This window comes from Schistocerca nitens, unplaced genomic scaffold (assembly GCF_023898315.1).
Source record: "Schistocerca nitens isolate TAMUIC-IGC-003100 unplaced genomic scaffold, iqSchNite1.1 HiC_scaffold_440, whole genome shotgun sequence".
Lineage (NCBI taxonomy): Eukaryota > Metazoa > Arthropoda > Insecta > Orthoptera > Acrididae > Schistocerca > Schistocerca nitens.
Window position 1 is genome coordinate 181,551 of NW_026045973.1, and position 10,783 is coordinate 192,333.

Consider the following 10,783-nt stretch of genomic DNA (forward strand, 5'->3'; position numbering starts at 1 on the left):
CTGAATACTGTTGTTCAATCCACGCGATCTAGAACATGGCCAGAGCACGCCTTCCAGTACCTAAGCCGAGAACATCGCTCGCTAGTTTACCGCGAAATACTGCAATCCATCGCGCGCTCGTAGCTAATCCCTTCAGCAAGTCGATCTAACGCGAAGTTCGCAACTCAAATCCACATCTACACAAAATAAGAACTCAACAAAATTTTATATAAATACTTAACCTTCCCTTTACCAAGAAAAAAAAATAGCTAACGATAATCATCTCCATACTTTTTAAATCATGTCCTTCAGCCTTACTAACGCCATTCTTAATACCGTGAACATCCAGTTACACCTATATACCATACTTTTAATAATAAATCACCCATCCCAACACACTTTATGAGCTCAAGTCCTCAATTCACTCTCCGTTCTAAATACGATCAATTACTTTTCTATAATTTTATAAAATACTCAGCCCTCCCTCATGTGCTGGAAGCATCTGCGTAGTTCAGCTTTCAGCCACCAGAGTTGTTAGTGAACTCATTCACGTAAGGAGCCACCCCCTGCTCATCTTTCAATAGTTTCATCTATTGGGTGAACTGCGACCCATATGAAGTAATTAGGTACCACGCCCATGAATTCGACACGTCTTCTTATGCGACCGATAATCATTATGGTAATGTTCCACAAAACAAGAATGTTATCGGCCTCATGGATTTTAGAGTTTGTAGGTCTTTGGTCCAAGATGTATGCATATTGCACATTGGAAGGTCCCACTCAGAGACGAGCTAAGGGGGTTCGACGAATGGCATCACGAGCTCAGTCTGTCGGTGACTATTTGCACTGCCTACGTGGTGGTGTTCACGGTGCTGAACTGCAGCCACCGCATATGGTCAGGCAAACTAGCATTCGATCGATAGCGCACGAGGTATACACTGTGCTGCAGTTTAAAATCGATCTGTCGCCTCATGACGATAAAAGGGTCATCTGTGATGACGGCATTGAAACTCGCCTGTACTCACACTGCTCACTTGTAGCGAGAGAAGGGATGGGGGACTCTGATTGAGAGGAAGAGAGAGATACTGAGAGAGAGAGAGAGAGAGAGAGAGAGAGAGAGATGACGAGAGAGTCTGCAGAATAGTAGTATGACCCTTTTATCATAGTGTAAATACTGAATGAGAGTGTTTTGTAGTGTGTATCAGATTGTGTACTTCTGTGTATGTCTGAGTGTGTGAGCCTGTGTTAAGTTTGTCTGTGAGGAGTTCCCAGGATTCGTCATGCGTGAGGCGGCGGAGCTGCGCCAGGGCGCCGGCGCACCCCCCTCCCTCCGCCGCTCCTCCTGCTGGCAGCGGCGGCACTTCGGAGTCCCAGAGGCGGTCTGCCAGGCGCTGCGCAGCTGACCACGCGGGGGGCGGCTGCGCCTGGCTGTTGCACGCTACGAACCCCGGTATCCAATCTGCAAAACGTTCTTGAGTCACCTCGAGGTCTGGACCCTGACTCACGAGCTTCCTTGGGCTACTCATATGCTCATCAGTACCAGCAGCTACTGAAACTGAAACACTAAGAGAGCTGCAGCCAACGATAATGGACACGGCGTGAGGTGTGCTGCACACTTTTACAAGCAAAAGGTCAACAAGTCAGCTGACGGTCAGCACGGCGGCCACTGCTGCGGCTCCCCTTGACGAGGGAGCGGGCAGAGCTGCGCCGACAGTACAACACTGGACACTGTGCCGTCATTCCGTATGAGCCCAACTTCTGACTGCAGCATCGGTGTGGACGATCCGTGCATCGAGGCCCTGAGCAGAGCGGAGAATGCCACGTTGCACTCTCGCCCATCTCACGGGGAGCCACTCGGTATACAATACGTAATTGGTTACACTGATCGCAGCTGTTACATTTCTGAGTCCCTGAGGCAGCTCGCTTGCGATATTTTCGACATCCTTTCAACAAAATAATTTAATGTCGCATGTCAGCTATGCTGTTCTGCCCCAGCTTGACGGAGTTAGCACCGATACCACAGAAACCTGCGATCTACCTGGCTAGGCGCAGACAGTAATATTTAAGTGAAAATCACACTTATCGTTAACTGGTTTGATTGGCGAGATTGGGAATAAGACATACGGACCCGTGCTCATAAACCTTTGAAGAACGGCGGAGCAGATACAGTCTTACGTTGGTGTCAGAGCTGGCAGTGCGGGGCTGGAGAGGAGACTCCAGGCTGGCCGAGAGGCAGCTGGGCTGCAGGCGGCAGGGCGCTCCAGACTGGAGCGGCAGCCGGTGGGAGCCTTTCCTGGCGACTTCAGATCTCCAGTCCAGGCTGGGCCGTGAATGACGACCCCGGGCATTCTGTACTCTCATCTGCTGGAGCGCCGCACACTTAGCCTGTCTCATCACAGTCTACCTGCCAAGTACTGCGTCACAGTCAAGTAACTGCAGCCTGAAAAGCTGGAATTCCCAATGATGTAATCGGCATACCACTCTCCTCTCGCTTTAGTCTCTGGGATCCGCCTCTGAGCTGTATTTTCCTCTTAGCTGTAGCCATGTTTACCCGGGGTATCTCGTTAGGTAAGTAGCAGAGGCGCTGCCATTCGTTGTTCTGTACACTTCCGACGCAGTAGTTGCACTTCTGTCCCTTTGTACTTGTGTGGGAACGTTCAGAGCTTACGGAGCAGGGAGAAAACAAATGTAATAGCTAAGCACTCATCAAATGTTGAGATCATTTTAGAAATAATCGAACTTAAATTGTCGACCGATATGCAAGTGCGGTTGACATACGGTTCCTCGCCGCAGATAAAGCAGCAATGAAGGCACTGAGTGGCAGAGAGTGGCTTTGCACTAAAAAGCGCTGATCTGTTCTCACCTGTCAGAAAGGTTACGGCAGAATCTCTGGACACACAAAAGGTATTCTGCGTGCTCATTCCCTCACGAGGGACTCACGTCTTTTTGAACAAATGCGTGATAAAACCCTCAGTGACTTCAAAATGAAGCAAAAGGAAAGAAGAAAGCGTAATGTCTCTGTGAAGGAACAGACGGTTAGCCCACGCAGCTTCACTCGTCAGATCCGCTTCGCTAAGGGAGTCCAGCTGAGGCTACCTCGGCGGTGAGCTGACCTCGCCGGTAAACATTCTGAAAGTTCCGTACCTGCCCAGTGAGACTGCTAATTCTGATGGCGTCTCTCGCCGTCGGTGTGGCTACCGGGCTGTAAACATACAAACAGTCGCTTCTGATAGGACTGCGGGCAGCTGCTACTGTTAACCGAAAAATCGGGATGCCATTGCGGTATGTCTATTGTAATTAACCACTGCAAACGTTCGAATAATGCACACCTGATATCAATGAACGTAATTGACTCGTACAGAGGGAAGTCCACGCTCCTGACCCAACACGGAGACCTCCGCCTCGTCGTGTCTGAGGGCCGACTGACTCACTTGGCGCTCTCCGTAACCAGCGATGTACAATTGTACGACTCGGTGTTTCTCGTATATCCTCGCGAGAGCTTGTCCCCGTCAACTGCGTAACGATACTTGAAGCTTCCCGTACTGGAATAATGCCACAGTTACGGCCAATGCCTCAGGGACTTTCCCCGACAATCACTGTAACGAAAGGAAACTACTCCTATTGTGATTAAGCGAAAGTATGTTTACGGCCGACTGGCGCGCCTCCTCCACGTACTCCCCGACCTGTGTGTCTGGCTGCAAGCAGGCCGGCCTCCCACGCAGCGGGCCACGGACCCTACCCCCGCACTGGACGACTCGCGCCGTGGGCCGCTCGCGTTCTCAGGCTGTGGGAACACACTCCAGCCACAGCCTGGAACCTCTAAAGTCTGGAAACTCTACAAGCCCCAGAAAAGAGCTGGTTGTGCAAATTACAAATGTGTGCAACTAAACAATCGCCCTTCGATTCTGCCTCGTATGAGGTCGTTTTATCTGCATTTTCAGTTTTTATCGTATGATAAACTTTAAGTTGTTCAGATAGCAAGCGTATGTCTGAAAGCATTACGCGGGGACTACTAAGGTTCACTTTGTCCTCTGAACCTCCGCGAGTAAGTTTATGGGCGTTCCTTGAGCAGAGAGGGCCGCTGGGAAAGCTCGCCAGCAATACACCGGTGGAAAAAAATTGCAGCACAAAAAATATAATTACTGTAGAGTAATGAAATTGCGAGAGTACATCTCCCTAGGTGACACAACTTAAAGCTTAGAAGAGAACTGTGAAGTACAAAAGCCGCTACCTCAGCTCGAAGTAAAGCAAAGGTGAAAAAGCTGAAGTAAGGCATCCTGCAGCTCTTTTAATGTAAATGTTTGTAAAAGTAACATTTGGATTTCCTGGCCAACTCCTACGAATTACCCATTTTATTTTCCGTGTATGCCGTAAGCTACGGGTAAAGACACAAGCCGGATATGCACTTGCATGTCAGATGTGACAGCGTTCGGCGGCCCAGATATTGCCCACGATGCTAACACAACACTGGCTGCAGGTGCCAACAGGGGGAGGGACTGGAGCTGTCAAATGATGTCGACAGCACGAGGCTACGGAGCGTGGCTGAACTGCTTAGTCGACGAGTAACTCACGACAGTGCTACAGTGCTAGTGGTGTTGTTACAAAGCAGAGCAATGGTGCCGATAAACAAAGCAAACATTGCGTTATATATTCAGAAACAGTAGCCAAAGTGGAGATTTGATCAGAAAGGAACTCAAGAAATTTCGCTGAGTGTGAAAGAAGTGGCGCATGAGTCAGTGGAATGCGTGGTGTCGTGCGAACAGTGTACAAGAGGAGTGCAGTGATGGCGATACGTGCACGGCACTACAAAGTTGTACTGAAACAGGTGTGCTGTAGTTCATCGTCAGAGGGCCGCAGCTCCCGTTTCCAGTCAAACGTAGTAAAGGACAGTCGCTGTCCAAGGAGCGGATACTAAACGTAATCACGTACTTGGAAAATCGCAGACAGCATAGCAAAAGAACAATTACGAACAAATTTTGAACGAGTCAGCTGAAATATGACCGTTAGTGTGTAAGGAAAACTACAGACATTCAACGGAGGACAAGGCGCACTTATCACAAAAACTGGTGTTTGCGCGTTTCAAGGATGCTCGACATACATTATAGAGATTTCAAGAGAAGCAGTGGATGCTTCCATGACGTCAAACAGTGCATACAGAAGTGTGAGACGTGAGATAATGAAATTTCGAAGAAAGCGTAAACTTGACGATGCACAGCAAACTACAGGATCGACCGAAATATTTGTAGATGAGATAAGCAAATTTATCCCGTCGTTGAGTAAGGAATTTGTTTTCAACTGCACCCAATCGGCATTTGAAGAGGAAACGTACATGAAAGGGACCCTGGAAATTAGAGGTACCAAGAGAGATAAATGAAGATCATCTATTATCAATTCGCATTCGTATACAGTTATGCCGACTGATTAACCAGACGGTAAATTGGCTGGAACGCTATTTATTGCTCTGCGCCCTTTGGTTCTTTCTCGTGTGTGTAATTTTGGCAGGGGCCGTAGGGAATATTTACGTCACAGCAAACAAGAGTGAGAGAACAGACGTAAGAGAACTACAGCTATTGTATGATCACTGCTTTTGGTCAATAGCTCGTCAAAATAGGTGTTTTTTCTTGATTCCTAGGCTGCGCATAGAAATCATACTCCTAAAGAACAAGCTACCGCTCCAGGAAAGTGTGTGACATAGCAGTTCGTACCACCTGGAACCACCAGATGAATAGTACCTCCAGATGTCTGTCTTTTCTGTGCGTATGAAACATATTATAACACTACCTGCAGCAACGCCTTAAAGGACAGCCAGTTTTACGATAAGCTCCACGACAGGCTGTTTCGAATTCGGTTGCACGCCATCACTTTCCTTCAGTTCTCGTCACCCTGTTACACCAATGTCATTTCTATACGTATTCCTTAAGAGTGGATACCTAGCTGAGCGTCCTCATAATAAACGTAGTCCTTCACTGTCAGGCAGAAAACGTAAAATTTTTAATAACAGCATATGTAAGCCAAGCCGCCTGTGAGTGTTTGATAAGTGGACTGTGCATAACGTCTTATGAATACGTACAGCAGGAAAGAGCACTTACAGGGATGGACACATTGGTGCGACCATAGATTGACTTCACCGATACTGAGCGTCGTGTCCATGTGCCAGCAGACGCAATCCAGCACCGAGTAGGTCCCATTTCCTGCAAGCAGAGCTGCCACTGTGGCAATTACGCCCGCCGGCTGCATTGTCCGCTGTCGACGCTGGCGAGCAAACAGAAGCAGTGCGCGTCGCAGGGAGCGCGCGCTCAATATGACGGCGGGCGCAGCGGAAGTCTGCCGCAGGACGGCCAAACCACGGGAAGCGTGACGCCTCTCATCCGGATGACCGCCGTATTCCTGTTTGCCTGGTGAGAGTTCGCGAAAGTCGTCGAGTAAAACAAAAGTGGTATCTGCCCTTCCCCAAGGAAGTGTTGTAGTCATTCTGCTGTTCCTAATCTATAAAAACGATTTAGGAGGCAATCTGAGCAGCCATTGTTTGCTGATGATGCTGTCTTTTACCATCTAGTAAAGTCATCAGAAGATCAAAGCAATAGCAAAATGATTTAGAGAGTGTACCGGTGCGGTGCGTAAAGTGGCACTTCATTCTAAATAATGAAAAGTGTTATGTCATCCAAAGGAGAACTAGAAGGAAGTCGTTAAATTTCTTTTACTCGATGAGACACACAAATCGAAAGGGTGCCGTTTCAGCTAAATGGCAAGGTATTACAATTAGGGCCAACTTAAATAGGAACGATCAAATAGAAAATCTTGTAGGGAAGACTGTGTTTTGTTTGCAGAACACCTAGACAAAGCGACAAGCCCACTAGAGACACTGTCACTTAGTGATGCTAGGAGAACCCTCCGCCACACACCGCCGGGTGTCACGCGGAGTACTGGTGTAGATGCAGATGTACACCTACAACTCCACACAAGTCGCAATATGGTGCATGGTGGAAGTTGCCTTGCACCATCACTAGTCATTTTCTTCCCTGTTACGCTCGTAAATAGAGCGATGGAAAAGCGACTCTCTTTATGCCTCCATCATCATCAGCAGTTATCTGCTATATTAGCAGGTCCTTTGCCTCTCCATTTTCTGCGATCCATTGCCTCCTTCTTACGGCTGCTGTATGTTGTACCGTCCATTACGTCATCCAGTATCTGAAATCTCCTCATTCCTCGCTTCCTTTCCCCTTCTACATAACCTTCTACAACTGTTTTTATCAGTCCGTCATTCTTTATTAATATATGCCCAATCCAATTTCTTTTTCTTCTCTTTATTACATCTAGCAACTGTCTTTTCTCTCCCACTCATCTCAATACCTCTTCATTTATTACTCTGTCCATCCAACTTATTCTTTCCATACTCCGCCATGTCCACATCTCAGAAGCCTCCAGCCTTTCTCGGTCTTTATTCCTCAAAACCCATGTTTCAGGCCATACAGAAGAACACTCCATACAAAACATTTTATCTTTTCCTCAGTTCTCTGTCCACACTGCTGCATAAACCTCTCCTTTTCTTATAAAATGCCTCTTTTACCATTGCTATCCTTGTTTTCATTTCTGTGGTGCACTTCCAGTCGGTGTCTATCCTTCTTCCAAGATACTTAAAATTTAGCACCTGTTCTAATATTTCTCCATTCAGCATAATTTTTATTTCTTTATTTTCTCCTAGTGCCAATACTTTTGTTTTCTTTGTGTTAATTTCCATTTCATAATGGCGTCAATGGTGTCCACTAAATCCTGTAATTGTTTTTCCCCTCTGGCTAGAAGGACCATGTCATCAGCAAACCTCAAACACCCTACTCTTCTTCAATTTCTACTCCTTTGCCATCTAATGTGCATTGGGCAATCATATTTTCCAAGTAGAGAGCGAAAACGTTAGGTGATAGCATCCTTGTCTTACTTCTTTTCCTAGTCCGATCCAGTTTGTACTTTCTCCTCTCACTTTAACTGAGGCTTTTTGATTAAGATATAATGAGTCTTCTGGTTTTCCAGTCCACTCTCTTTTCTCTCATTACAGTCGCCAGCCTGTCCCAAGCCACATTGTCAAATGCCTTTTCTAGATCGGTGAAGCACATTTAGAGGTCTCTTCCTTTTTAAATAAACCTTTCTCCCAAGAGTCGTAGGAGCCCCACTGCATCTCTGGTGTCCGTATTCCGTCTAAAGCCAAACTGCTCCTCGCCAAGATTCTCCTCCATTAATTTTTAAAGTCTCTTATTAATTATTCTTAACATCATTTTGGCTGCATGTGAAATGAGGCTGACTGTCCCGTGCTCACTGCATTTCTTGATTCCTTGTTTTTTTCGGTAATGGAATCATTTGTTTTGTCAGAAAGTCCTCAGGCCATTCACCACTGTCACATATTTTATTCATAAACTCAATATTTCCCTTATTTCATCTTGTTTCTAGCATTTTAATATTTCTCTCCGTATCTGTACCTACTGCTTTACCATTTTTCATTGCAGTTATGCCAGACATTACTTCTTCCATTATGATGGTTGGGCCTTCCTTTCTGGTCATCATTTACACTGTTGAGTAATTCAAGTTCCACAGTTTCTGGTTTGCGATCTGTGTCATAGCTCTTTTAGATATTCTTCCCATCGCCGGAGGACATCGTCACGATCTTTGTACACTACCTCTTCGTCTTTACTCAAAATTTCCACAGTAGCACTTCCTGCTCTGTTTTAATCCCATGTCATAGTCTTTACTCTGTTGTACAGTAAGTCGTATCTTCCCTTCCTGTCCAGTTCTTCGATTGCATTACATTCCTCTTAGCCATTTTTTCCTAGCCTGCTCTGTTTCTCTTTGCAGTTCATTATTTAACCTTCGGTACATCTTTCTTGCATATTCAGTGTTCTTGTTTTTAAATTTTCTTCTCTCCTCCACATTCGAAATCATTTCTTGTGTGACCTATCGTTTCTTTTCCCTTTTACACATCCTATATTTTGCTGTCCTGCTTTAATGATTTCTTCTTTCAGCATATTCCAGTACTCGTTGACATTATCAGGTGGTTCTTTGTCTCTTAATGTGTTTAGAAATTCAAGTGACAGTTCCTGTAATTTGTTCTTTGTTGGATCTTATCTTCTCTAGATCCCACTTCTTCGCCATGACTCCACAGACACCCACATTTCCGGAGTAACTCTGGACGTAACTGCCTTCATTCTGTGGCGCCAACAGCAACAATCGACCGCTGATGCAGCGACAGAGCTCTGTGGTCTGCAGTAGACGGAGAATTAACGGAAAGATAAACTCGGCTTCTACATTACTATGATCTGCATTTGCGGTTAATGTCTGAATGTGCTTACAATCAGTACTGTATCAGTATGCGAATCTGGTACTGGTTTCGTGATTTTGTGGATCGCGTGCAGGCTTTCCAGAGACGTGGCGGAACATAAGGGGGACAACCTGGCTGGGTGTCATTCAGTGACATACGTGTAACGAACGTATGAAGTGAATAACTTATACAGAGCTGTAGGAGCTAGTTTTGCCATCCAGCACCGATATACAGGGCGTGGAGAAACCATTTGACCAAGATTGCAGGGCGGAAGGACAGCATGTAGCATAGGAATTTGTATATGGGAACTAAAAGTCGTAAATTCATATTTTCAGTGCTACGGGAACGTAATTGAAATCTGACATACGGAGGTCCTTGTTCAAAATGATAGGTAATTTACAGAAAATGTATACGTAAACAGAACGTTCGGACTAACCAGTCGTCACTATGGGAACAAGATAAATTTAAAACATTACTAACACGTCTAGTACTTCTTCAGGAAGGAGGACACTCACATGTCCATGTTTCTTGTTTGAATATATCTCAAGAAGGTCAAAATTAGTGAAAAATGAGGCACCACTTATTTAACATGAGTATGTATAGAAAATGTTCAGATTGACCACCGTTTTCATGCTGGCACAGTGGTTCAAAGATTTAATTGCGACCTGTATTTTCTATACTCAGATTCCTTCATTTGATACTGTCTTCGTCAGATTGGTTTTCCGCGCCCTGTGTATGCCAGACGATGCATTACACTCTGTTGTTCGAATTCTCACGAGTCCAGTACACTTAATCTTTGGTAGAAAGTGCTAAGAACGGCAAAATGGCGGGAATACGTTGGTGGCGACTAGTAACTTTAAAATTCAGTAGACAGTAACTAGTTAAAAGGAAATGTGACACTTATAACGAAGCACTACGGAATTAGACGTGAAATACGTTTATTGATTACAAAAAGTCCTCTAGTAGAGTGGTGGACGCAGAAATGTCGGACAAGAGTGTCTGTCACGCTATTGTAGGGCAACGTATGAGGCCCCACAGAACAGGTATTAGTGAAAGCAAGCACCGGTGGTCGGTTGCCAAAGCGTTTAAAATTAAAGACGAAATAAATTTATACCGTCTATGATGTTGAAGTAATGTTTCGGAGTAGCATGAATACGGTGAAATTGATTACTCTTTCTCAGTTCGATATATATCTACGACATTAGGACGATACTCTATGGAACCAAGTAGCCCCTACTCCTTCTCCTGAGCAGAGGCAAACACTATTCTACTTATTAACTGTCTTGATTATACTGAAATGTGGTGAATATTGCTTCTAGCCCTGCATCGAGGTGGGCTAACAGAATCGGATACCTGCTGCGAGTTTCCATATTTGTACTGAGCAGCCAAGACGAACGGCGCGACACAGACGGCGGCCATGCGGGACACAACATTGGGATGACCAAAATTTCGGAAACTTCTGTAGTCATGTTTACATGTTAAACCTTAATCGATTCTACT

General features: G+C 45.6%; 1 protein-coding gene across 1 annotated transcript in view; it reads right to left on the bottom strand.

Annotated features, from left to right (window-relative positions):
- The window catches only part of LOC126232129 (uncharacterized), a 121,462-nt gene extending 119,135 nt beyond the window's left edge, over positions 1-2,327 (bottom strand). Inside the window, exons 1-2 of the mRNA XM_049942437.1 lie at positions 2,155-2,327; positions 1,264-1,551 (exon numbers count right to left, since the gene is read on the bottom strand). Coding sequence (XP_049798394.1) covers positions 1,264-1,551; positions 2,155-2,327 — 461 coding nt within the window. The remainder of the gene's footprint in view (positions 1-1,263; positions 1,552-2,154) is intronic.
- Between the last annotated feature and the right edge of the window lie 8,456 nt (positions 2,328-10,783).